Below are 27,493 nucleotides of genomic sequence, written 5' to 3' on the forward strand. Positions count from 1 at the left end.
TAATAGTACAATGTTATGGACTGCCATATTTAGTAGCTACAAGTGCTACTTTTCACTGCTTACTCACACAGATGCCCACCAGCTCTGTCATCTCTTTATGCGATACTTTAAACTGCTTCCTAGGCAAGAATTGTGAATTCATGTGGTGTACTTAGATCTTGAAATGCTCTAGTAGGCCAGAATAAAACATAAATATAACAAGCATTGAAGGACTATGGTATAACTTACAAATCTTATGAAATGAACTTGTAAAATTTTTCACATCTTTACAATCAGCCATAGTAAGCAACCAGTGCGATTAATGTTCCCACACAAAAAGGTCCTGCAATGTACATCATATTCACAAAGCAACTACACGACCATGTTGAGCTACACACTTGAGGAATTACATGTCAGCACTCAGCTTAACTAAGTATAGGAGCAATAAATTCATACCTTCATCAAACATACTAGGCTTGTTTATCAACTCTTCCAATTTCTCCTAATACTGTGAACAGATTAAGCAAAATTTAAGAAAATGAAATATGTAGAGGCTTAATTATCAGTTTATCAGTCTGCTCTGCTTGCACAAGCATTACCGGGTTGCAGTGCACAATTTCATCACAGCATCGTCCCAATCCAAGAAAAAACATCAAGTTATCCAATACCATTCTAATGACTTGAATCTGGAATACTACCAAATACACAGAGGCACGGCAGACATAAAGGGGAGAAAGGGGCACACCATCAACTACAACCTTTTGCCTCTGTGCATTGTGATGCAACCTCCTGTCAAAAAAAAAAAAAGCTCATTAAAAGGTAGCGGCAGCCCACAAGTAAATTCATAAATTTACTTCCACAGGTCAATGCTGCGCTTTGTAACCATGCAGAAATTCAGTGCAAGACAAGCCTGAACGATCTGCTTCAAGAAAGGCTAAATGAGAGAAAGAGGTTCCAACGCGCAGAAAGCAGCGACAAGACAGAGCATATCGCTTTTATCCAGTCTTGTCCCTGCTTTTTGCACTATGGGTCCTCATGTGAATTACCCACTAGCCCAAACAATCACTCTTATGAGAGAAAGAGGACTGTAGCACAGACTCATGTATGGGCTAATGATGTCTTGACTTCCCGTTCCTAAACAGAAGCTAGTAGTGATAAACTCTGAAAAGCGATATAAAAGGGGCAAAAAGATGCTTGCATATGTTACCTGAATGAGAATGTCAAGGCGACGCTCATCCAGGAGGACCACTTGACTCCGCCGCCCATCGCTCATCTGCGCAGCCAAAAAAAAAAGAAGAACAGGTGCAGTGAGATGGACAAATCTTTTCACTGAATGCAATGGACAGCCATGAAGTGGGATTCCACAACAAAGTTCCGTCTGAAAAACTGATAAGCATCCCAACTGAAAAGTAGCATGCACTTGATGTGGTTCCTCCAAGCCAGATTAATAATAGTTTGAGCCTTTAATTAGCTAGAAGGAGCTGAACCCAATATATGTACGAGGTAGTTACTGGATCCTCAAAAGAAAGTACACACAATAAATGCAGGCTGTTGCAGCCCGAAGAATGGTCATATTTTTAACCAAACATTCAAGAGGTTTCTCTGGATTGAAATGTACAGCGGCCCACACAGGGGGTTAAATATGCACTGCTGAAATGGCATCAATGCCAATGTTTGTAGATGCCATGTTCTGAATGTTAAGATAGTGCATTAATGTGCTGCAGTGGAAGTGATGGGTCCTTTCTTGTGCTGATTTTTCACAGTGGTTCGAACAACACGATGGCCCTCCCAAGGTGTTACCTCAGGCATTCAAAAAAGAAAAAAGAATGGCGGGCATGGGTGAGTGCTTAAAGGGACCCTGAAAAGCTCTTTGCCAAGGTTAGCAAAAGCCCACGAGAGATCGGTATTCCATCACTTGTCGCCGCACCGCAAAAATTGTTAAGCGAACTCCATCAACACCGAAGATATCGCCGATTAAAAATGATGTTCCTCCTCTCCCCCACATACCACCCTCAACTCACACACGCGGGGCTCGCTCCGAAAAAAAAAAGAAAAGACGGGCCGATGCTCCGCCCATGCATACGTCAGGCAATGGCGCTCTGCTTGTTTACTTCCGGTGGTCGCAGACACATGTGCGAAAGTGAGTGCGATTCACTGCGGTGCGCTGTTGCGAACGGCGTCGCAACGTCCGATCGCAGCTCGTCGCCTGCGTGCAACTTGCTAGATGTCAACGACAAGCCGCGCGCGGCAGACGCAACGACGGGAAGCGGGAGCGAAAGCGAGCACGGAGAGCGGCAGCGTCGTAATGACGTACAGCGCGCTCCTCAGGGCGCTCGGGGCCGAGCCACACCGGGCCGGCCTGCCAGCCTTGACGCCGGCCGCCGGCGAGTGAAAAACGCGCTAGTATTGTTTGTCACGTTTATAGCAAGCCCTGGGATAGATGCATGTCAAAAATGCATCACTTCTGACGGTCGTTGGCCAATACCGAGCTGATCGTACAAGTGATGAATGCGATACTAGCAAATTTTATTCTATAGCCGCTTTGGCGCTGCTGCGGCGCTTCGCCTGCCGCCTGCTAGCTCCGTTGCTGAAGGCGTCGTGGAAATCGAATATATATTCTATTATGGGACGAGTTCGCAGTAAAGCGATGTGAAGAGTAGGTCTTTTGATATAGCGCAAGCGACTTCCGAAGCGCCGTCAGCGATGCGAAACCATTAGGCCTAGCGACGACTAGGGCAGCCTGGGACCAGCGCGCAGTTCGTCGCCCGGCGTTGCCGCAGTCGGTGTCGTTGCCGAAAGATCCACTTTTTAACAGACATGTTGTCGTTGCTCGAATCTAGAAAGCATCATCTCTGGTAGAATGGCTGTTTTGTATTTCCTTGTGCGAATGTCAAGTACGCCGAGCATGCCGGCCGGCCGACCGGCCTGGATCAGGTCTGCCGGCGTCATAAAAAAATGAGCTAAAGAGTGTTCTTGACGCAAATAATAAACCCTAGGCCAAGAAATGTGAAAAATGTGTCCTTTTTGAGGATCGCTGACCAATACTGAGCTGCTGGTAAAGGTAACAACTGTGATACGAGCAAATTTCTGGCCACAACCGCCTTGCAGCTGCCGCTGGCCTGACGTTGGGGTCCGGCTCGCCTGGCGCCCGCTCGCTTCGCGGCTGAAGGCGTCGCGGAAAGTGACCATACTATTACTTTATTGTGAGATGATGCTGTTGACTGTAAAGCGATGTGTAGAGTAAGCCTTTTATTATAGCTCAGGCGACTTCCGAAGCGCCGGCCGCTGCCTCTTCGACGCGAAACGAGCTATAGGCCTAGCGACGACCACGACAGCCAGGCAGCAGCAGAGCTCGTCGCTCGGAGAGCCCGCGAGCGGTGCCGTTGCCGAAAGCTCCCAACATAAGCAGGCATGCTTTGTCGCTGCTCGAGTATAGCTGGCAGTCTTTCTGATGACGATCGGTGCCGCGCCGTCCAAGTTTTCGCACATCTGTCTCCTGATTGCTGCTCGAACAGCATGGATCCGGAGCTCGAAGCGCTGCTGCGTGCAGCCACCGCTGAGATGGGCTTCGAGCCTTTCAGTACACGCCATACCGAGACCCACAGGGCGACCACAGCAGCGATATATATAATTATAGTACACTATAGCAGCGACTCGTCGGCGCAGCTAGGAAACTCGCAAAGGCGGGCGCCGAGATTTGACGAAAACACATGCTTTTGTGAGCAGACGGATTTCCTTCTTTACCGGAAGTGCCACATTAATTTCAAGAAATGCGCTGGATTCTTACCTCTGTATACGTATGTTTTTAGAAAATAATAAGCAACCAATAAAATAATATTTCAAGGAGCATCAGTGCTCAGTTTCAAATGAAATGTTGCAAAAATTGCGCGTGACGTCAATGGGCAGAGCCAATGAGAAGGGTCGCCCAGTCCATGGCCAAGGCTGCCCAGTTTACGTCAAGTGGTAGGGGCGGGTAAAAACGCGCGGTGAGGTGTCGCCCTGATCGGCTGTGAGCGGCTAATTTGAAAAATTGTTTGTAAATTATTGGTTCCACACGCAGCTTTCTGAATCAGACTAGAATACTCGCAGAGACCACCTCTACAGAGTTGTTGCAATAAAATATGATTGAAGAAATCATTTCAGGGTCCCTTTAACTGACCGAGAAGTGAAGCATCGGCTTTCAACAAACAAAAAGAAAACAAAGGAAGACACAAGTAAAAATAAAAGAAAAGGTAACCCGGAAGTAGAGCAAGTTGGGCGAGATGGCATCCTTCCATGGCCCACAACGGATACAAGAGCAGGTACTCAAAGGAGCAAGTACACAGGACGTGGACAAGCGCTCAGGCGTGCAGGCGCAGATCGTCGAGAAATGAACCACGGACGATGACGCGCGGACCCGCCTGAGACAAACCTTGAATAGCCTTGGGCTGAACAAGCGCGCGCGCCAGCTCGAAGGCGAAACCGCCACGCGGCTCAAACTCACGCGGTACTTCGACGAGTCTTCGAACAGGCTCAGCGTGGAACCATACATAGATCGTATCGAGGGCCACCGCCGCATCTCGGCTCATCCAAGGGTTTTCGCACTCGCAGACAAGAAAGTTTCACGACACGCTGTCGCTCGGCACAAACACTCAGTAGAGAAGCCACCCCCGCTCAAAAAGAGACGGGTAAAAAGAAACGCCGTGAAGAAGTGAATCGCAACGGGTGGAGGGTAACAACGCGCTGCGTAGAGACGACAGCGGCCGCACGCGGAAACGAATGCGCCCGCGTCCGGCGGAAGCACATGCTTCCGCCACCTCCGGCCTGACACTTCCCGTCAACCGCAGGCAAGGCGAGGTGAAAATAAAAGAAAGAAACGTGCTATGCAGAGGCCAGACCACGCGGTTGGCCCCTTAGACGCTGTGATATCGCCCCTCGCCCTCTAATTTTTCCCCGGCACTTGCACCAGCAAAAGCAAGGAATCATTTGAGCAAACAATCCCGCACTCTGCCTATCGTAGTTGGGCGTGGAAGCGTGACTCAGCAATTTCCGCTCGTCGATAATTATGTAGCGCTTTAACACTGCCACGTATCGTTGTAGTTTATAGAGGAGGTCGTGCGTTGCAGTGTCCGTTCGTTCGCGCTCAAAGCCACAGGAACGGGCCGTTATCATTTTTGTTCGTGACGCGAGAAGCCACCGGACTAATCTCGATTGATCAAAGCCATGAAGAACTGCATCTAAGTTTTTCCAAATTACTATAGTTGATTTTGACCTGTTATCTCGAAGTTTCCTTGCCGGCTTTAAATTGAGCGATGCAGCCAGCGGCGGGCATTCGTAGTTCGACGACTGACGAGCACGTTTGTTGGTTACGCCGCTGCCATGCTTCGTATCGTTCACGATAAAACGACTGCGAAAACAAATCAGCAGGTTGCACGCTCATAGTGTGTTGGTTAAATGCGCGCCCTTCTTTGGTTTGATGCCAGGCTACGTATATCCAGGCATAGCCGAGCTAAACCACCGCCAATTTTTTCGTTTTATGCCCCGGGATGGCCACAGCCAACGTTTATATCTATAAACGTTGGCCACAGCTGCATGCACCGCGTAGCGCCCAACATTATCGCGTTTTCGAAATTCTAAAAACTGATACGGCTAATCCTAACAGCCAGTCCAGCTACAGACCTCTACAAATCGCAACCAGGCGCCTAACTGTAACAGTTCGAAAGATTACTATCAGAGTTGCATTCTGGCTTCTGACCAAAAAGCCTATTTGTAGCATTTCTGGTGGGCTCTGCAAAAACACCTTGTAATGCATCGTGGACGATGCGAAGCACCGCTGAATCTTCCTGTGCGGTAAGAGGTGCGTGCGCGCACTGCTTACTGTACGGTATCATTGTGTTCTTCGAAGATGTGATGCTGGAAATTTGTATGGTGGTACGCTTATGTACGATTCTATATTCGAACAGCAATTAAAATGAATGGAAAATGCAGCCAAACTATTCGTACACAAGAGGTTCTCTTATAGTCTGTGCGCTTTTTGCACACCCAACTGTGTCAAATTACGATTTGATCTTTTGAATTTCTGTAGATTCAATCACATTCACTTCACAGTCACTCATACTGCCCGTCTCTCCACTGTGCTAGAAATCTGTAAATATCACGCATGCGTCGAGCTGGAACATCGACATATATACTAGAGCTGGGACTGGAACGTTAATTTTGGTGTTGTAGGTACGTAGATGCTTAGAAGACGAGGAGGTATCAAATGCCCAGTGAAAATATCTAATGAGCGTCCAAGTAATGTGCGGTGATTTATACTGTGGATCTCCAGTGCATCGCGCATCAAGTGAACCCGCGCGATCTCAAGTGCATCAAGGCCTCAGTATGCAGATGCTACCGTCCTACGCCTCTGTATCACAAGTCAAGTGATTGCAGTTTTCTCAACCGCATTGAGGTCACTATTTGAATACTGGCGATGTAGACAAAGAAAATCTCATCAGCGCGGTTGACCAACAAGCATACAACAGCTAATTAAACGATTTATATCTATATATAATGCGCTTCGCTTCAGATTTCAAACACTTTTGTGGCAGTAAGTTCCATCCGTCACAACATTATTAAACGCAAAGTTCTTCAACTTTTCGTTGCTACGCCATCTGATTTAGGACCACAGACAGAAGTAGAAAATTACAGCTAAATATCACGATGAATCGCAGCATGAAAAACATTCCTCCCTTTCCCAGTCCAACACTTGCGTTTTTTAAATGAGCACGTGCTATGTTTGAGGCCGCGAAGTCACTGCATTTTTTTTCTTTTTCGTGTTAATAAAAACAAGGAGTTAAGGAATGCACGCGTTGAGCGTGGGCCAGACTGTGGACGTCCACGACGACGTCCGGACGTGGCGAGGACGTCGTTGCCAGGGGCACCGTCTGGAAGGCCCGCGGAAAGCCTCGAAGCGCGAAGAGTTGCATGGTGAAACGTGGACGGCTCTTTTGGCCGTGGTCGTGCCAGCATCAACAAACGGTGCTCACCGAAGGAACTGCGCCTCACCCGCGGTCGTTGTCAACCGTCACACCTACGTCTCGCCTCGCACGAGGCGCGCGTGCGGGGGCGGCGCACAACAAGCCCGTTATTTTCGACTCCGGGGCAGCCCGTTTTTAAACGGCACCACGCGCGGACTCAAAACGCTTTTTCCCCCAGCGAAACCCCGGAGTGCCCCGGGCCCATTCGTTCGTCGGCGTTCAAGGTTACGCAAGCGTGCCCCCCTTTTTTTGTTTTTCCTCCTTTTGCGTCTTGTCGCCTTTCGACGGCGCCAAGAAGAGCGTTCGCACGCGAGCCCGTCGCCGCCACGGTTGCCGGAAAGAACCGCAGGATAAGGCTAATAATACACCACTGCGCGCGGTTTTTAACGCCTTCGAAAACAACTTTAGGTCTACAGACGGGCGAGGCACTGAAGCGAAAAACTCCGAATTACTTTGGGCTACTTTTGTACTTTTAATTTTTTTAATAAGCATTAAAATCATCATCCGCACAACGAAAAAAGATAAGCGGAGTGAGCAGGCCATTGAGAGGGTTATTGAGGTAAGTGGGAGGGGGGGGGGGGGGGGGGGGGGGGGGGGCAGTGTAAAAATTTCTGTTCGCAACACAGTGATACAATTAGATTCCAACCGTGGGCGGGACCTCCTACGCTCGAAGCTCGTAAATACTGCAGAGAGAAACGCAGTATATTACAGGCTCAGCAGATCCGTTCAACTATAGTGCAGCACTGCCCCGCCATCCGCCCAGCTTTTCTTACGCACGGTGCGTAGCTCTGTATAAAAGCAGCTGGCAGGGAGCGCTGCCTCGAATTATTTTTGTCGCATTTCGCAGCTTTTGCACCGCCGCCCCCTTTCGGCAGTACACGGCCATTCAACGAGATATAAAAAGCTCACCTATATTATCCGACACACACCTGCTCTTCTTCCTGGACTGCGCGGCAGTTTCTTGCTTTCTTTCTGTTTTTCCTTTAAAGCGACAGTTACATCATTTGGAGGCTGACATGCAGGACGGCGAAAGAACAGCGCGGAAGATAGTCAAACCTCGGCAACACACGATCTCGCTGTTAACTGTTTCAATTATCTAAGAGAGAAAAAAAAATGGTGCGACGTACGCCACGCACTCCCTGTAGTCGAAAATTCGCCCTGCTAACCTACCCTGGCCAAAGCTATTAAGGTAGCAGGAAAAGTGTTGAGGCCATCCCCCTAAATTTGCTTCTGGCTGAGAGAGTAGGCAGCTGTTTCCTAATTTTTCCAGCACATTCAGCTTATCCCGCACTGAGCGTAGATGGAGGCCTTAGCAAGACACGAAACAGCGGCGGTAGCGGACGTCCTCCTAACTCGCGTCCTCAACTCGACCCCTGGCGAGACGCCGCCGCGTAATTGGGCGGGCTCGTTGGCCCAACGCGGCTGCTGGCGCAAAGCACACCTGCCGCGGGCGCGCACCGCGACAACCGGCGCACGCCCTGCGCACGCGTAGAGACGTACGCTGCGGCGTCTCGCTACAAACGCTACGGTCGTCAGGACAGCGAGAAAACGGGCGGGAAGAAGAGAGGGGGACAGCAACCGACCACCTGTGCGCGGCCGCGGAAGACAGCGCGAGGAGACGTGCCTCGAATGAGGGCGGCCAGGAGCGAAGGGCAGAATGAGAAAGAGACAATGGTGAAGACGGCGAGTGAACTCTCTGTCGGACGCGAATACAGTTGTGGAAAAAAAAAATGCTCATCCGAAAACAACACGCGCTCACGAGATATACGCGTTTCTGCGCTTACAAAAAAAAAAAAAAAAAGAGGGCAAAGTACCTACGAGAGACAAGCGACAACCAACAGTATTCACTCCCGCTTACTACAGCCAGAGGTGAAACAAAAGACGTTCGTGCGAACACCGCGAAAGAGGTTACGGTGTCAAGCGGGAACTGCACGAAAAGAGAGATGAATCGGCACAGGTTAGTTGAAAAATGAGAGAAAGAAAGGTTTAGGTTAACGGTTTATAGGGGTTTAACGTCCCAAAACGACTCGGGCTATATGAGGGACGCCGTAGTGAAGGACTCCGGAAATTTCGACCACTTGGGGTTCTTTAACGTGCACTGATATCGCACAGTATACACGGGCCTCTAGAAATTCGCAGCCATCGAAATTCGACCGAGAAAGGTACGTCGGTTAACGCCGCTCCTGTACGGACAGTGCCGCATGTGTTCTCCATAGTTCCCAAAACGAACCTCTTCGCGCTTGCTTTGGAAACACAAACACAAAAGGAGAAATCAACGAACGAAGGGCGCTCAGTGTGCATCATCATCATCAGCCTGACTATGCACACCGCAGGGCAAAGGCTTCTCCCATGTCTCTCCAATTAACCCTGCCCTTTGCCAGCTGCGGCCACCGTAACACAGCAAACTTCTGTGCAACGACAGCCATTTCGGACATCAGCACTGCATGCACCCAAATCTGTTCTCTCACCCTGAGAGATATTCGCTTTTTCTCCCCCTCGATAGGATGGTGGCATGTGGTACGTGTTCAATATCCCGGAGCGACACAAGGGCCTGTGAAGGATGCCATAACGGAGGGCTCCAGATTAATTTGGACCCCCCCCCCCCCCCCAAGATTCTTTAACAAGCGCTGACATATCGCACGGCACACGGGCGTTGTTGCATTTTGCTTCCATCGGAATGCGGCCGCCGCGGCTGGGATTCAATTCCGGGACCTTGGGATCAGCAAGCGAACGCCTTATATTATATTATACTTTCTTCTTATTCCCCAGATGACTATTGTGGCAACAACAACAAAGGAACACTGCTGAGCTGCAGCAACGACGCACGAGTAATACTTGAGAACGGGCAAATCTTTGAACGCCCGGAATGACAGCCGCATGGCAAACCGCCGCTTCAAAGAACGAAGCGGCGTGGCCGCTTTCATGTAAGCTGCCACAAAAATGGTATTACAGGCCGCTGTCAAGTGGGTTTTCAGCATAACAGAGCTGCGACCTGTCACCTTGCCAATAAGATCGTTCCCCACTTCTAGGATCCCCCTTCAATCTTCCGAACTCTTCACACCTCTAGATTTTGCAGCTCAACAACAGCCGCTTGGGATTTCTGAACTCAGAAGCGCCCCGATCCTTGTAGCTCCATGTCTACCTGGGGCAGGGACGAAACGTGACTCACGGTGTTTCATCGCCACGTTCAAGCACCTGCAATGAATATCGTCAGCTCAGTGGGAAGTTTTGGTCACAGCACAGCTTAGCTCGTAGGACTTAGGTGAAAAGGACGCCATCCATGCCAGTCACACCTGGTTCAAAAAAGCCACCGTCACAATACTCGTATATTGGTCAACGTCCAGAGAGGAAAGAAGTGCGCCATAGAGGAAGAGTCGCACATCCGCCGCTGATTGGCCTTCTGGTGGGTGGCTGGTGAGAGGTGGGGGGGGGGGGGGGGGGGGGGGATGTTTACCAGCGGATGCCCGGAGATGTACCCACCGGAGGGTGCTCCGGAGGAGAAAGGGTGCCGGGAAGGTTCCCCGATGCGATGTGATGCCGGAGGCATCACACAAGCACACAGACGATGGCTTTTTCGCCGAAGGATACTGCCGACGCAGTTAAAGAAGAAATTTGAATAAAGCATTATCCACATCCATTTGCACGGCTTCAGCGCTGGACGTCCTATGGAGCGTACAACCGCCATCGTTTCGGCACGTAAATACACCACTGAAGCGGACGCAGGCGTCGTATGCGGAGAGAAAACAAGCGCCCACACCGCATCGTCAAGGTCGTTCGCGAGGAAAATGCCTCCGGCCAGCTGTCCAATTGTACCGGCGACAAAATACGCCTGGAGGCTACGCAACAAGTCGTCGAGAAAAATGCATTGTTCCCACGAGGCGAGTCAGCAGGCTATGCATGGCGCTGAATTCGCGCCCATCGATATCTGCGCACTCCCCACGGTACACACGCAGAGGCATCGACAGTAATACGTATACGTATCTGTTACCTGTAAATAAGCGCAGACGAACTCGCGTAGACGCACGTCAAACCTGACCGGTGCCTGTTACGCGTGCGCCCGTACCCGCCCATTGCGCATGCGCGGCACCCATCCGGCCGGTCCGGTACGTCTCCGCTACGCTAAAACTCGCTATTGTTTCCGACCGCAACGCGTACAGCGGCAGTTACGGTCCAATGCTGGTCATACTGTGCTCGGCTAGGGAACAGCTATGCGGAAGCCGTCACTCCGCGATGAAACGGGGTGTGAAGAGAAGAGAACGAGACAGCGGCGCATTTATGGATAACTCTTGAAAGGGGCTTTGCGACTTGCGCAAAAGTGGGGGCAGTGCGGCTTGGCAGCTTAACAAGGTGATGGTTCGGGCTAGTGGGTACGCGTTATGTTCCATAGCGCAGCAAGAACTCAGGGGACAAACACAAAGCTTTGCAGCGGCGATTTCCCCGCGCCTCTGGAATGAGTGAGGACGCAGTGTTGGAATCTCCTGCCCCTCCCTCATCTGGACAGGGTGCACGGCTTCTGTGGCACGGACCGCCGCCGGATGACGGCAGCCGCGGGGCGGAGCAACGGAAACCGCGGAGACCCGAGCCGCCGCGGTTTGCTTGCGCGCTGCACGCGTCAACGCCGACTCAGCGGGGGAACCCGAACCCTGGACTTCCGCGGTGTGGAATAGCCGGCCGCAGCACGAGACCCTCTGCGCGCCGCTATCCCGCCCCGCTTCCTGACGCGCACACGTATACTCTGCGCTGTAGCGTGGGCAAGAGTGGCCATGAAAGAACTGATGATCGCGCTATGCATTTTTTTATCTGTTTGGTCTGTCTGCCAAATAAAGATATGCCGGTACAAACGTTGATAAACAACTTCGTCACGCCTCTTCATCCCAGCGTGTTTGTGTCGTTTACGTGAGCCCTACACTCTAAACACGAATACACCTATATAGGCGTAAAAAGGGAGTAAGTTATTCCCTAGCGCACACCCTTCTTTAAAGGGTGTGCGCTGGAGGACAAGTTTAGCCCCTTTTTAGTCATTTCTGCTTAAGTATACTCACGTAAAGAGGACTAGCAAGTGCAAAACTTTCTACAACACCCGCATCCGACGTCGCCACCGTCCAACTCGCTCTGTATGATGCAAATGGTCTGGCCACTGACATCAGCGTAGATTTCGGGCTTGATAATGCAGCGTACTACGGGCGGCAGAGAATCACCAGCGCCGCACACACTCAGAAGTCAATTCAATTAAAATCGACGATAATCACCGACGCGAGTCGCACGCCGCAACCAAAAAAAATAAATAAAAAATAAACGGGCAGAGGCATGTTGACCCTTGGAAACAGAGTGCGGTAAACACGATAACCATGGAGGTCGCAACAACGCACTCGGAACGCATTTTTCACGCGGTAAAGCTGCACCTCGGGCCGCATCTTGTAGCAAAATTTTTCCCAATGGAGTCATTTATGTCCTACTGCCATTGGTAGCTATATATGGCATGTGACGTCAGGAATGGTAACAAGCAAGCAAGCCGTGCAAATAGCCGCTTTCGGAATCAAAGACGGGTTTGGGTAGACAGACATCAAAAGAATAAATCAAGAAAAGAATCCCGACAAAATAAGGCCCCTGGCCTACGACACGCCATCTATATCGAAAGGATATAGATACGGATCATATAGGATACGGAGTGGATTCCAAGAGAAGGCAAGCGTAGCAGGGGGCGGCAGAAAGTTAGGTGGGCGGATGAGATTAAGAAATTTGCGGTAATACGGTGGCCGAAACTGGCGAGGAACAGGGTTAATTGGAGAGACATGAGAGAGGCCTTTGTCCTGCAGTGGGCGTAGTCAGGCTGATGATGATGACGACATTTCTGCATTTGCGCCTGAAGATGGACGCCGGTGGCTTCCCCACGAGAAAGTCCGGAGCGGATACGGCCGGGGGCAACGCTCTTCGGTTCGAGGACAACAATATCGAAAAACAGCGAAAACGCTTCACTTATCTCCACCGGCATGCGACCGCACAGATCCAAAGCACCGCCGCCGCCAGGTCAGTGCCCAGACAGAGCAAATGGCACGAGCTACACAGACGAAGGAGGCACAGCGGAATACGCTGTTCGCGAAATTCGTTATCGCGACAGGGAAGAGGGGTCAACCGATCCCGGAAAAACTGGTGCCCCTGACACACAGGGCGTCGGGATAAAACCTGCGCAGTCTGCGAGCAGGCACGGTACAAGCCACTTTGGGTTTCTGCGCGCTCGGCTGTCCACAAACACCTGTCTGCCCCAGTGATGACTGTTGTGTGGAATACAAGCTGGAACGTTGTCATGTTCTGCTCCAAGTTCTACAAGAAGTTGGGCTTTCGGTCGCCCCTTAGAGATGTGGAGATAATTAAAGCAAGCAATTTCCAAGGGACACTCGCTGGAACTACTCCGTTAGTTTTGAAGAACATGGAACGGTGTCATCAGTCCTCGAGAGATTAGAGAAATTCAGCATAGCGCGAACCGCTACCGTGGTCCGCTTCCGAGCGCCGCCAGTGTGCACGAGCTGACTGGTCCCGACAAAGTCCCGACAAGGTCCCGACCGTCCGGACACAGTAGGCGCGCGCGCAACTGGCCGGCACCTGGCGTCATCAGGAGCCCTCAGGACAATCTGAGTAAGCGCAGTGACGCCCCGTGGAAGCGAATCACGGCAGCGGATCGCCGACCTTAGGGGCACACAACAGACTTCGTATGGGAAGGAACTCCGGCTGTATCGCGTAAAAGCAAGCGTACGAGTTTACAGCGAGACATCACAGTCGCATGCTTATTGTCAAGGTACAGTGTTCCAGCAAGGCCTTCTAGAATAGTGCAGTCAAAGTTAGATGCCAACATGGCGTGTACACGCCGGCGCTGGTTGCATCCCTTGTGGGTTTTTTTCGTGAAACCGGAAAACATTCCTTCTCGCCACTTCATGATGCAGCACCCTTTCTAAGCTTAAACCCAACGGTAAATTCGTCGAATAAAACTAAAGTCGATCAGCTGAGGTGCACCAACCGGACTGTGCGATTGAGAGCAAAAGCAACGCAAAGCAAGCAAACCAACAAGTGAAGAAAACATTGCGATAAACAGCAACTACGCCCAGCCACTTTTTCAGGAATGGAGAGCTGGGTTACTGCTGACGTCGACTGGCAATAGCGGAACGTACACATCCGGCCCACTGCCCGTCTTACGTACTCCTCGTAGAGGTGTTTAAGCTGTTGCTTGTTTTTCATTTTTTTTTTTGCTCTGTAATACCTCCAGACATTTCAAAAACATCATGCACACCTAAACCGCGTCACTAGGTAGTTTTACCTCAGTCATTCGTCAACATCTGCTCAGTACGCTCTTCGGAGTAAACCCGAAGGAAATGAGGAACGGAAAAACTCGTCTCAAAGGAGACGTAAGCAAAAAATAATAAAAAAACATTTTCTGGAAAAGGAGACAAGCCGTTCGTCAACAACTCGTTTCCTGCCACAGCTGTGTGGGAAACGATGAAAAGCCGCTGCCTTCAAAGGCTCGCCAAGCCATCACTCCACGAACACGCTGCCTTATAACGAGCGAAGCACACCTGCTGCGAGCAGAAGAAAGGAAAGTGAAAAGGAACTGGAACTATGCGTCGTCGCACTGAAAATCGCGCCGCGTTTGAGGAGATAGGAACGAGCCGACGGGGGGGCTCTGCGTTTCGTGCTTGCTCTGGAAGCTAGTTACACTTTGCAAGGGTACGGCACTCACGATCCCTACTTCACCGGAAAACGGAGGCGGAGAGGGGGGGGGGGGGGGGGAGAGAGAGAGTTGTATCAAGAAACGAAGTGCAAAATAACGCAATATAACGACACTCAACTGCTGTTAAGGGCAGTACAGAGAGAGAAAATAGCAGAAAGGCGGGGAACTCAAATGCCTGGTTTGCTACCATACACGGTCAAAGCCACAGCCTTGTCAAGATTACAACGCGACCAAATACCGCTGAGGCTGATTTAGAAGCGTTCTCAGTTCTTTGCGCTTTGAAACAAGTGACAGACTTTCACGGCGCATTCATAATAGAAGCCGGTGCGAATCACCGCGCGGTACGGCGACCGCTTCATCATCGCAGTCTCCTAGCTTCCGCAACGCTTCTCGGTTCTAGTGACACGGACGCTTGGAAGGAACAACGAGCTAATGGGGTGGGAGTTAAAACACGAGCGGCCCGGCAGCAGGCGAGCCTTCTGGGACGTCGCGAAGAACGCAACAGCTGCCTGACGTCAGCGCCGGGAAACGCCCCGGAGGAAAATGGAACGAGGTGCATACGCAGGTCACATGACAAGTCTGCGACGAAAAGACGACGTACCGGTCAAGGCTTGCCAAAGGGGGTTTAATTGCAGCTCGTCTGTAACCGGTTAACGTCTATACATTCGCAATGGTTGCCTCAGAGGGGCTTTAGGCGAGAGGCGCTGCATGCGCCAGCGATGTGCTGCAAGCACGATATCACAGTCAGGTAATCTATAGTAGGATACAACTTATAAAAAAAAAATCAGCAGTCGGTAACACTGGTCATGGTACACGGCATTCTGTGTTACTCCACTGAATTTGAACGGCGACCCCAATCAGCTTTTTTTTTAAGTGACTGTATCAAACAATCCGGAGGCATCGAAATGCTAGAACTTAAAATTTCGTCTCGTGATTTGCTTCTAGTTTAGATAACAAGAAAAGCTTTTACAACGGTCTACTTTTTGTCATGGAGGAATCCTGTTCGGCGGTTCTGAATATGGGCGGAGCTTCACACACCACTCATGAATATTACCATAGTCCTTCAATGTTTTAAAAGCATTGAAGGACCATGATATTATGGATACTGCGGGAGCAATTTCAAGACTTGGCCACAATGTATTGCCAGCGCCCTGACTAAGTTTTCCTATGAAGAAAATTAGAAACGAAACCACGAGTGGAAAGCACATTTACGGGTCTCATGAAACTTCCCCCAAGCTTCTTCGGAGAACGCTGTATTTAATGAAACGATGCCCGAAACAGCTTGCATGGATCGTATTCCATGAAGCCTTTTCCTTATTTTAAACTTGGCTACAATAATGGCGGTCTTTGAAGTCTTGGCCGGTCACAACAGTTACGCCGAAGGGTACGGAAAAAATATGGTCCAAGCCATCCAAGCGTTATGCGCCGAATAACATCGCCTCTCAAAGCCGCGCCTCTCCATCGGCCTGCTAGCTCAGTCGGTTAGAGCGTCGTGCTAATAACGCGAAGGTCGTAGGTTCGATCCCTGCGCAGGCCAGTTTTTTTTTTTTTTCTTTTTTTTTCTAATGACAGTTAAATTGTACTTATGAACCAATTTCAGGCGTTCGTGCATCCTAGAATATCGTAAATCAAATTCCTCCAGTGAAACCCCCTCGGGAGTGAACAAGCATATGCCCCTTGATCAAGAAGGCGGAGGTACGCGGTGGCCGACTGGAAATTATCTCGAAGCCAGCAGTTTTTCACATCCACGCGCAATGCTAAAGGTGAGGTGTGCCGGCAAGTGCACACACTGCAGTGGCCGTCGCGTCGCTGGCACGCCGGAGCAAGCGATACAACACTCGGCGAGGGAAAGCGAACACGCAATCCCAAGTTCAGGTGGCGAGATAACCGAGGCACGCAGCAACGGCAAAGAGAACAAACACGGGCTCAGCACAAGGCGAGGAGCTTTCTTTCCCAAGCGGCTGCAAAGACGGGCGTTGGTGCTGCCAAGCGAGACACTGCTACCTGCCGCTGAGCTCGGCAGAGAAGGCGACTGAGACCGTTGGTCGCGCTTCAGCGAGCGCGCTTAAATATTCAGCTCGCCCTGCACCTCTTCCGCGCGTCTACGCAAATCACACCCGTGCGCGCGCGATTACGGCAGTGACCTCCCTGGTCATGGGTTTCCAGACTGCGAAGCGGGGACGCGCGCTCCCACGGGTCCCTCAGAAATCAACAGGTGTGCGCCCCATCCGCGGCACCAGAAGCATTCACCCTGCTTCTAAATTATGCGACGAATTCGTGAACGGGCAGTGCAGGAAAGAGAGTGAGGGGAAGGACTAAAAACACACAGTAAAAAAAAGCGCGTCTTTTTGAACTGCACAACACGAATGAGCCACGCGAAACTCCTCAAGCTGCGCTGAGCGCGTGGAGTGCGAATGCTACGGCCAAAAGAGGCGGCGTGCGCGCGCAGGGAGGAGCGACCACCATGCTCATCGCGTGCTATTCACCCGTAGCCGGCGCAGGATCCTCATGGCAGCGGCGGCGGGAGCAGCGGGCGGGGAGACGCCGCGGAAGAGTCCTCCAGCAGCCCTGCTGGCTTCAGTCGTGGTCGTCGCGTCGAGCGATGAACAGCGGTCGTCGTCGTGTCGGCCAGTACCGTTGGCGGCGCTGCGGCGAGCAGAGCCAGCGCCATGGGCTCGCCGCTATCGGATCGCGAGACGGCGGCGGCTGGCGATAGCTGACGCAGTTTCCGGTCGTCGCGCGTAGTACGTCGTATCCACTATCCACCAGTCGGCAGCGAGCTGAGCTGTACACACAACACGCACGCACACGCAGCCCGGCGCCGGCAGCAGCAGCTGCGGAGACAGCTGAGCGCGCGCACACGCGAGCAACGTCGACACCGATGAACTGCCGGCCGGCCGGCGACGGCCACACAGCGAGGCGAGGGAGAGCGCCCCCCAGGCCTTCTCGCGTGGTCCACTTGCTCTCTTCTCCAAGAAGGCAGGAAGAAACGGAGGTGGAAAGAACGAGCACGCAGGAGTCCGCTGGCACTGTTTACGTCGCCGGGCACGTGTGACGCGGCCGCCGTAAGGAGGATCTCCGCGGCGGCATGTGGAGCGCCTTCGTCGTCCGCCGAGCCCCGCCGACGGCTGTTTGGCCCGCGGCAGCGTGTGACTCAAAAGCGACGCGGTCGGCGCCAAGAAAGCGCTGCCGTCATCGCTGCCCGAGGGGAGGTGGCGGCGTTGCAGCGGCCTGAGTCATGACGCTGTCCAGGTAGAAGACGAGACACGGGCCAGCGAGGGTGGATAAGCACGCTCTCTTTAAGCGCGGGCATCCCCCCCATCCTGCACACTTTCAAGACATTGGCAGCAACAAACACACTGGAGAGGAGTTCGGCGAGGGGTAGGAGCGGAATTTTTTTTGCTGCCGTCGCAACAGCAACAGGCACGCGACGCACGGCAAAACGGAGGCCACCCCCTCGCAGAGTGGTTCTTCGCCGCCGAGCGACTGCTGCCGGATTGACGTCTCGGACGGGTTGGCCGCCTCCAGGCCGAGAATTCCAGAGCAGGCTCTGCGGTTTGCCTCTTGTTTTTCTTTCTTTGTTTGTTTCTTTCTTCTCTCTCTCGCTCCCACCGTTCCCTCGTGCCCTCGACACAATTGGCCTCAGAACAAGTTGCTGTTGGAGGCTGTCAGGTAACTGCGGTTGCAACGGCGTCGCCGCATTCAACAACTGCCGATTTGTGGTTACAGGTCGTTTGCTGCGGACAAAAAAACTGACAGCGGATGATTCCGACAAGGCCACACGTGCCATGGAGATACCAAAAACGCAGGAAAAAATGATCTACGGCAGCAACGCGACCGAAACTTGGATCACAGTTACAATGGCGCAGTGCAATGCACGGTGGTGCTGCGCAAAACGCCGGGAAATGTATGCACAAAAACTTAGCAGTCACAGTATTTTTTTCCTAGACCTTTTGTTGCGTTCGTTTCGAATAATAATGGCAGCGCAACCCAGGGAAAGCTGCAAACCCCACGGTCACCCTGTGGTGGCGAAGTGCACAAAACCGAAATGAGGCTGAATTTCGCCAGTCATTTTTTTTTAATAACTCGAGTTTTAAATAAATCGAGTAAATAAAAGAATGAGTGACGACCGCGCATCACCTCGCGTTCGCTAGGGCTCTTGTTAGTAACAGGAAAAGTTTTGTTTTCGCGCAGCACTGACGGATTTTCTTCAGAAAGTACCTATTTGCAGCAGAATGTCGCAGGTTTAATGAAACAGTGCACAGTGGCGCGATTAGTGTAGCATTCCTCACCACTGCGTGCGTGAGCTCGTAAATAGGGGTTAACAGAGGCTTGCAGTAACGAAAGGAAAATCCGCGCATTTTCGATGCAGTGCGAAGCGCGAGCGGATCGCCTCAAACACGCGCGCAATTTCCATTCACGTCTGACAGTTTTACCAAAGTTATCCATGCAGCGGTCTTCGAACGGAACCCAAGTACGGCCGCGGACTAACATAACATTTAAACTGCCATCAGTAACACCACGCTGTATTTTGTCTGATCAGCCTAAATCCGCCGCGGTGGCTCAGTGGTCACGGCGCTCGGCTGCTGGCCTGAAAGACGCGGGTTCGATCCCGGCTGCGGCGGCTGAATTTCGACAGAGGCAAAATTCTACAGGCCCGTGTACTGTGCGATGTCAGTGCACGTTAAAGAACCCCAGGCGGTCGAAATTTCCGGAGCCCTACACTACGACGACCCTCATAGCCTGAGTCGCTTTGGGACGTTAAACTTCAATAAATCAATCAATCAATGATCAGCCTAACAAAGGCCGGTTCTTTCGAGATGTTAAAAACAACGCGGCCAATCGCTGTTGATGGACAACGGTGCTTGTTCCGACACCTCCGCCTAGCCGACACCACCTAGCGCCCAACAAAGCGATTACTGCGCACACAGGTCGGAGATAGTTCAATGCCGCAGCATAAAACGGCGGCAGACATAAAAGAGGAGGAAGGCGCTTGCCGATAAGAAGGCGCCCAACATGGCCTCAGCCTGCTATATTGGTGCTAGCAACCCCCCCACTCCTCCTCTCTCCCCCCCCCCCCCCCTCCCTTTATCTCTCTCAAACCTCTGCGCCGTCTCTTCCGGTCACGTGACTCGACGCGAAGTTAGTCACAGCACTGAGTCGAAAGACAAACAAACGCACTCATCGACGGCTGCACAAAGGAGCTCGCCGTGTGGCATCTGAGAGAGACGCGCGTTCCTGTGTAACGGGGGCTGTCCAAGGGGCTGCTACAGCCGTGCCAGGAAGATAAAAGACCCGACTCAGACAATGGCACGTGCAGAGAGAGTTGTGCAGCGCCGCTCTGAGAAACGCGCGGACTCGTATAGGCGCTTTTCTGAGGGCTGTTCTCTTCAACGATGCGCCGCCGGCACTGCGATTCCCTCGCTCGGGAACAATCGATTATGGGCGCAGAGTACAGAAGGCGGTTGTCGTGCACGTACAAAGCGTGAAGTAAATCTCCCTCATGAAGTTCGAAGCGTCCATACACAATGAATATATCAGCAAAATTTGCTTACCGTCAGGCCGCGAACAGGGCAGATATGCGGCTGAGCAAACAAAAAAAAAAACAATAAGGTGTTAGTTCAGTCTAGAGTCAAGTTGAAGCAAAACAAACATAACAGCTAAAGGAAGACAGAAGTGCTCAATAAAACAAAATGCGCCGAACCCCCCCCCCCACACACACACACACCAATATCAGCCTGGCAGCCAATTAAGCACAACGACAGATAAAATCTCCTGTACTTGCTTATTTAGAGTAAAAAAAGAAGGCTAAAGCAAGCACACAAATGGAGGACGAACAAAAAGACAGCCGAAGGAATTCAGTACATGAGACAACTTCGCGTCCTTGAAATAACGCCACGGCATGTCAAGATCACGTGACATAGTCGTCACAAGACGAGCTCACCCAAGAGAAAAAATTGCGGCAGGACACACAAAGGTGTTCCCGACTGGTTAGTTTTTGTTTCTAGACTAACCCACGGACCAAACTTTCACGTGTTAACCGCGGTATTCCAGAATTCCGCCCTGAGTTTCCCCATGACTGTAGGACCCTAAAGAGGCGTCACGCATAGAGATGCAAAATTTCAAGAAATTTTGAATGGCATGAAAAAAAAAAAACATTCTTTTCAGGGTTTTTTTCATGAAAAATTGGCAATTTTGCGAAACGTGTCAAACACGATTTATTTGAAACAGCACAACGATCAATAATAATGCTCCGAAGTTCAGTCGAATATGCAGTTATAGATGTCATATTGTGAAACTAACTTCTTGTTCTGTTGCACCGAGAAGATAAATAATGATTCGCACTCCAGGCGAATATGGAGATATAAATATCGTATTTGTAGAACGAACTTCTTGTTCTATTGCACCGACAAAGGGAACATGAAAACTGATCTATAAGTCACCCCATACCGGATTCAGAGTCACTGTCGCTGTATGCGGCACTACGCTCAGCAACATGTATTGAAGTTGTGTCCACAGCTAGGTTCGACTCCACATACACAACCTTTCGAACGCGTTCCCCTGAAAGCCTGTTGCGAATCCTTGTTCGCAAGTTTCCGAAACGTCACCAGTTTCGTTCGCAGCTGGCGGTTGATTAAGGTATCTGCAGCAGTCGGCAAGTCAAAGGAGTTAGCGGCTGGTTGGTACAAAGGCCTTGCCACCAGGTAGATGGTACCACGTGCTTCGCTGAGTCTCAAACCCCTGTCCTGTATCAAATTCCTGCGGATATCCTGTACTCTGCTACGTTGGAAATCAAGAAGCTAGGCTTGTGTTTGGCTAAAACCGCTTACGTGCACAGCAGCCTATGGTATTTATGCCGTGTGTGTCTTGCTGTAGCATTTGCAGGCATTTTGTTCTACTTCAGCCGTGAGTTCAAGTATTAGAGTGGTTTTAAGTCAAGCCTGGATGTGACCTGGCCTTCAACCCGCGTACTCGCTGCACGAACGTTTTAAAATCACTACCTGGCACCGGCGATGACGACTGCTCTCCAATCGTTCAACGATGCACATTGTAATGTTTTTTAAGCAAAACAAAAACCTAAACTGAAAGCAAGCAATCATAAATCCTTGAAACTGCATTGTGAAATTTTCGATGTTTCTTTCCATTTTCTCTCGTCTGAAAAAAACGAAAAAAAAACGTTTTTTTTTTTTTTTCCAAAATTGCCGTGTTTTTTTCAGGCCTTCACATCTCTAGTCACGCATATTTGGAGTATACGAACATTTCGTGCCCTGAGAACACTGCACCTCCCCCCTCGACCTTCTTGAGCCGAGTAAGAATAGCCAAAAACAAAAAAAAAATTACGTTTACAACATACGAGGCCATGCTGTTGAGCGCTAAGAAAGCAGAGAATCGCACAGGGTTCAGCTGAAGCTGTATGTCAAGAGTCGTCCCGGGTGTGTACGGCACTGGCACTCAGTAGGAGCCGCCAATCGTATATTATTCAGCAGGTAGGGAACGCCGTCGTGGAAACCGTGCCAGCTTCACTGCACGCAAGATTTCCTCATGACACTAAACTCGCAAGTAGTGACGGTGACTTAAACCGCTAGGTGCATATACCAGTGGTGGGAGAAGAACTGTGCCACGCATGACGGCTTTAATTCAACATCGACCAAAAGTAGCCCTGCGGCAGAAGCTATTTTCGTTGGTAGCTGGTAATTAACTAAACGCAACAACACCACCGCAAGCATGTCCCCCTTCCGCGACAGGAAGCCTGGCAGTGATCGGCGCAGCCCACTTCCGGTTCGCTGCACTCGCGCTGAGTGCGCAACGTGTTTCCGCGGGGGACGGAAACAGGAGGGGTGCTCCGCAGGGGCTAGCATGTGTTTCCGAGCTGGACACGGCTTCCCTGCGGGCTCTGAGATGGGAGCAGAACGACGTGTTAATGCATGACACCTGGAGAGACTGGCCGTGTTCCTTGCAGGCTCAGTAATAATAATAAAATTAAAAAAAAAAAACGCTAGCGCAGTTCAGAAAGCAGCGGCACGCGACAGAGGACACGATTACGAGAGTGGTGCGCTGCTGTGCTGGATGCAAATCTGGTTGCAGCGTTAAATACGGCACACTACTTTGCGTAGTTGTTTCAGTGAACAGATGCATGGGAAGGAAGCCCGAAATGTTGACTGCAGTTCGTACTTCACACTGGATTTGGCTTCCTCGTTTGAAAGTAAGCACTGCTGAGCACGGCATTTGGAAGAGGCTGAAGTTTGCCCCCGAATAAGAGATCGATCGTAATCGATGGGTCGATCACTCGATCTGTGATTGCAAGACAACGCACAAAACATTCTGAACGGGTCTACGGTAGCGAAATCAACTTTTTCCACAGCCCGGAGTTCAACCCGGACTTTCCATTTTCCAAGAGCGCTGACTACGAACGGAAAGCATTACTGTAATCAGCGCTTTCAAGCGCGTATATCAGGCACATGCGATTGAGCCCTGCCCTCGGAAAAGCGCTCATCAGATGAACTACTACGCGTGTCCTTGGGAGGGAACGGGCTGTCGACAAACGAAATGGAGAACATGTGTTCTCTTTACGACTACTCCCCAGCCTGCAGATGTGCGCGACCATGCACAGGCGACGGATGCGGCGCCTGTCTGTATTTGCGAAGCCATGTCTCCTGACACGCGCACGTTGTTTGGCGGGCCACCCACACGGCCAGACGGCTTCCCACATGCCTCAGTCTGCGCTCCACTCACCCTCTCTGTTCCAGATCTCCTCTCCTTTGGTGCGAACATCAAGAGCGCATGCCCTGAAACCGCGGCGTGCGAGTATTTACATAGTTATAGGTACGGGTTGGACATGTAGGCTTTTATTCTTCGAGAATTCGGCGGATTTTTGACGGTGTTTATTTAGGAACGTAGTTTTTTTTTTCTTTGGCGAATATTATTTCCTGCGGATGAACTACCACTTTTTTTTTTGTTTTTGGTACCATAACCTAGTACTCCAGACGTTTAACTGTCGTGGTGGCCGAAACGTGACATTTTTTTGTGACCCTTAAGCAGGGAACACATGTGCGACAACTTCGCCGACGCGCCGCACCGATCGTCGCGTGCGATCTGCCATCCCACTGCAAGCAGGGACACACGGAGCGGTGAGCATCGCTGCGCCGCTCTACCCAAGCTCCGCCCACAACCGCTGTCACACTTCGCCGCCGTGCAGCGGTGCCTCAGCGCTGCTTGTGATCGTGTACAAATATCCCAAGAAAATAAAAGATTGCCTTGTTATCAGAAAGTCTGCTCGAGCAGCGACAAAGCATGCCTGCTTATGTTGCGAGCTTTCGGCAACGGCACCGCTCGCGGGCGACGAGCTCTGCTACCGCCTGGCTGCCGTGGTCGTCGCTAGGCCTATAGCCTCTTTCGGATCGAAACCGCAGCGGCCGGCGCTTCGGAAGTCGCCTGAGCTATAATAAAAGGCCTACTCCACACATCGCTCTACTGTCAACGGCATCATCTCACAATAAAATAATAATATGGTCAATTTCCACGACGCCTTCGGCAGCGAAGCGAGCGAGCGCCAGGCGAGCCGGACCCCAAAGTCATGCCAGCGGCAGCTGCGGGGTGGTTGTGGAAAGAAGTTTGCTTGTATCGCAGTCGTTACCTTTAGCAGCAGCTCAGTATTGGTCAGCGATCCTCACAAATGACATATTTTTCACATTTCTCATCCCAGGGTTTATTATTTAAGTCAAGAACACACTTTAGCTCGTTTTTATGACGCCGCCAGACGGGATCCAGGCTGGCCGGCCGGCCGGCATGCTCGGAGTACTTCACGTTCGCACAAGAAAGTACAAAACAGCCATGTACCAGAGAGGATGCTTCCTAGATTCGAGCAACGACAATATACCTGTGCAAAAGAGGATCTTTCGGCAACGACACCGGCTGCGGCAACGCCGGGCGACGAACTGCGCTCTGGTCCCGGCTGCCCTAGTCGTCGCTAGGCCTACTTGGTTTCGCGTTGGAACCGCAGCTGACGGCGCTTCGGAAGTCGCCTGTGCTATAATAAAAGGCCTACTATTCACATCGCTTTACTCCGAACTCGTCCCATAATAAAAGATATGTTCGATTTCCACGACGCCTTCAGAAACGGAGCTAGCAGACGGCAGACGAACCACACCAAGTAGCAGCAGCACCGAAGCGGCTGTGGGATGAAATTTGCTTGTATCGCCTTTTACGAGCAACTCGGTATTGACCAACGATCGTCAGAAATGATGTAATTTCGACATGCATCTATCCCTGGGCTTGCTAGAACGTGAACAAGCAATACCAGTGCGTTTTTCAGTCGCCGGTGGCCGGCATCAAAGCTGGCACACCGTCCCGGCGGCATGGCTCGGCCCCGAGCGCCCTGAGCCTCTACGTCATCATGACGCTGCCGCTCTCCGCGCTTGCATTGGCTCCCGCATCCCGTCGTTGCGTTTGCCGCATGCGGCTCGTCGTTGGCATCCAGCAGGTTGGACGCATGCGACGAGCTGCGTTCGGTCGTTGCGACGACGGTCGCAACGACGCGCCGCAGCGAATCGCACGCACTTTTCGCACGTGTCCCCGCCTTTACGCATGGTTTCGGGTATCCTTACATGTAGTGTTGACACATATACTGAATTAAGTAACCGTCCTAAGTGGGCGATGACAGTAAACAGCGCTACGCGAGCAGACGACGTTTTGCCTCCGGGTCTCCAGAGGCGTGCGAGTACAGCATAGCAGTACCTCAAAAAGCACAACTGCGCAACTTATAACCCAACGGTACGCCGTCATACCATACCGCTGGCTTCGGCACATTGTCAATTTTCTCATTGTCAATTTTCTCACTTGACTGAGCGCAAGTCCTGCTAGCTGCGAAGTACATGTCAGGAATACTGATCTTTTGCGGTTAAAATAGAATTTAAAAAATTGAATTTGGCGTACGTATATAGTTGTTGCTTTTTTTCGGCTTAAACCGAAAAGCCAACCCCTAGTTACACCACTGTAATCGGGAGGTTCCTTTGTCACCTTCAAATTTCATTCAAAATTGCCTCTTTTTTTTTTCCATTCTAATTCCTTACATTTTCCAATCTCTTTCATTATTGTTGCAAACCTTTCCCTGCTTCCTCAACCGTCCATTCTGCGATAGTTCGACTGTCGGGCCTGCGCCAAATCCTGGCCAATTATCCACCGCCGTGGCTATGCGCCATTTTTACAGAGGTCAGCAACAACAACACTGGGTGGGTGCAGAAGACTCAACACAGCCGAGACTCGAGAGTCTTCAGCGCCCGTGCCGCGTCCACCATTCTCCTGCCGTCGCCTTTTTTTTGCGCTGTGAACAATCGACCGCCGCCGATTTGCCCAACTCGCTTTGCTTCCAGTCCGCGTTGCCTTGGCTTGTCCCTCGCCTCATTGACAAGTGCACACGGGATGAAGTAGGCCGTCCACTCGACCGACGTGCATTATCGGGCCGGAAGCTATAACGCGGACGCAGCGCCCCGTGCGTTGTTATCAGTCCCTGACGTGACATCGATGCGCGCAGCCAATCGCTTCACATCGGACCTGACCCTCCACGTCGCAACGTGAATGCCAGTTTCGCACATCGGTTACCTCGAGTACACCGTTCGAGTAAACTGTTGGCGCTATCTATCGCAGCTAGAATGTACGCAGTCGACGGTGAAGCACAGATCGGCCACTGCGGCGTGCGACAAGCCGCAGATTATGCGTTATTAATCACCCGACCTGAAAGCTCTAGTGCGTGGCCGGTTAATTCAAACAAGCAGCGTATCCGTGAAACAAAGCAAGACAGAACCTTTAGTTGCGCTTTTAAAAAAGCAGTGCCATAGAAACTTGACCATAAAGCGCATAAGTAAGCATGGGAATTTTTTTCTCTCTCTCTACCTCCGTTGATGAAAATTTTGTCCAACGTATATATTTAGTCCAAACTCAGTCCTCACTGCCCACCGTGAGTCTGAGAAGAGGTGAAACGTGGCTAGATGCGATGCCACACGCGACTAAAAGATATTACCCAATTTGGAGCCCTTCCCAAAAAAGCATTTCTGTCTTCCGGAGTTGATCTGTTGATCTAGAATTGTTCCGGATCTGCGTTTACAACTGCATTAAGGTACGTTGTTGGGCGAGTTAGTGACTGACCATTAAGAAGGAAAACAGCGCAAAAGAACTAACAGAAGAAAACAAATATCCAGTGTCTGTTCTCTTTTGTCCCGTTATTTTGCGCTGTGTTCTTTCATATTGCGTTTTTAACGGTGAATTCCACTTTTTATGCTCTTTTCGGAGCAAGGCTATTCCAAAGGCAGATTGGGATCGCTGGTCGTTTCTTCCAATCACAGAATGGGAGCCATCACCGAGCCAAAATCGCTCCGCGGACTGGTCCGGGTTGCTCCGCAGAAATGGACGGAATTCAACCGCTAGTCTGCGTGACGTAGGAGTGCATTCTTCCGGCGCTCCCGTTCCGCAGCACTGGGGGCGCTAGAGAGCGCAATCAACGCTGAGCAGTTTATTCGTGAACAGCGCGAAATCGTCCCCCTCCCCCTTTCACTCCCTGCTTGCTCCGGCTGGGGAATGAGTGTTCTAAACGCAGATTCGGGGCGAGAGCTCTCCGCCGGAACCAGGCGCTTTGTTTCGGAGGGGACGGAGCGATCCGGATCTGCGACTGGAATTCACCACTACAAACGAGTAGCCTGCACCCCCAAAATGACAGTCAGAAGGGGGAAGAACGGTTCACTGATGATGAGCAGTTCACTCCTGAATGTACTAAACGGGAGTCCCCATTTAGCGCTTCACTTTC

General features: G+C 51.2%; 1 protein-coding gene and 1 non-coding gene across 6 annotated transcripts in view; one reads left to right on the forward strand and one right to left on the reverse strand.

The window, feature by feature from the left end:
• LOC149359157 (uncharacterized) overlaps window positions 1-27,493 on the reverse strand; it is a 90,217-nt gene that overhangs the window by 25,578 nt on the left and 37,146 nt on the right. For 2 of the 5 annotated variants that reach the window (XM_089571401.1, XM_089571399.1), the window contains exon 2: window positions 1,187-1,252. In XM_089571401.1, coding sequence (XP_089427527.1) covers window positions 1,187-1,252 — 66 coding nt within the window. Of the gene's footprint in view, window positions 1-1,186; window positions 1,253-4,462; window positions 4,837-17,183; window positions 17,902-27,493 lie in introns of those variants that run through there. The other 3 variants (XM_089571400.1, XM_089571402.1, XM_089571398.1) reach the window with 3 other exon arrangements.
• TRNAI-AAU (transfer RNA isoleucine (anticodon AAU)) lies at window positions 16,161-16,234 on the forward strand. The gene has a single exon. It is a non-coding gene; the product is annotated as a tRNA-Ile (tRNA).

Source organism: Amblyomma mixtum, chromosome 2, assembly GCF_055824585.1.
Source record: "Amblyomma mixtum isolate Tamu chromosome 2, ASM5582458v1, whole genome shotgun sequence".
Lineage (NCBI taxonomy): Eukaryota > Metazoa > Arthropoda > Arachnida > Ixodida > Ixodidae > Amblyomma > Amblyomma mixtum.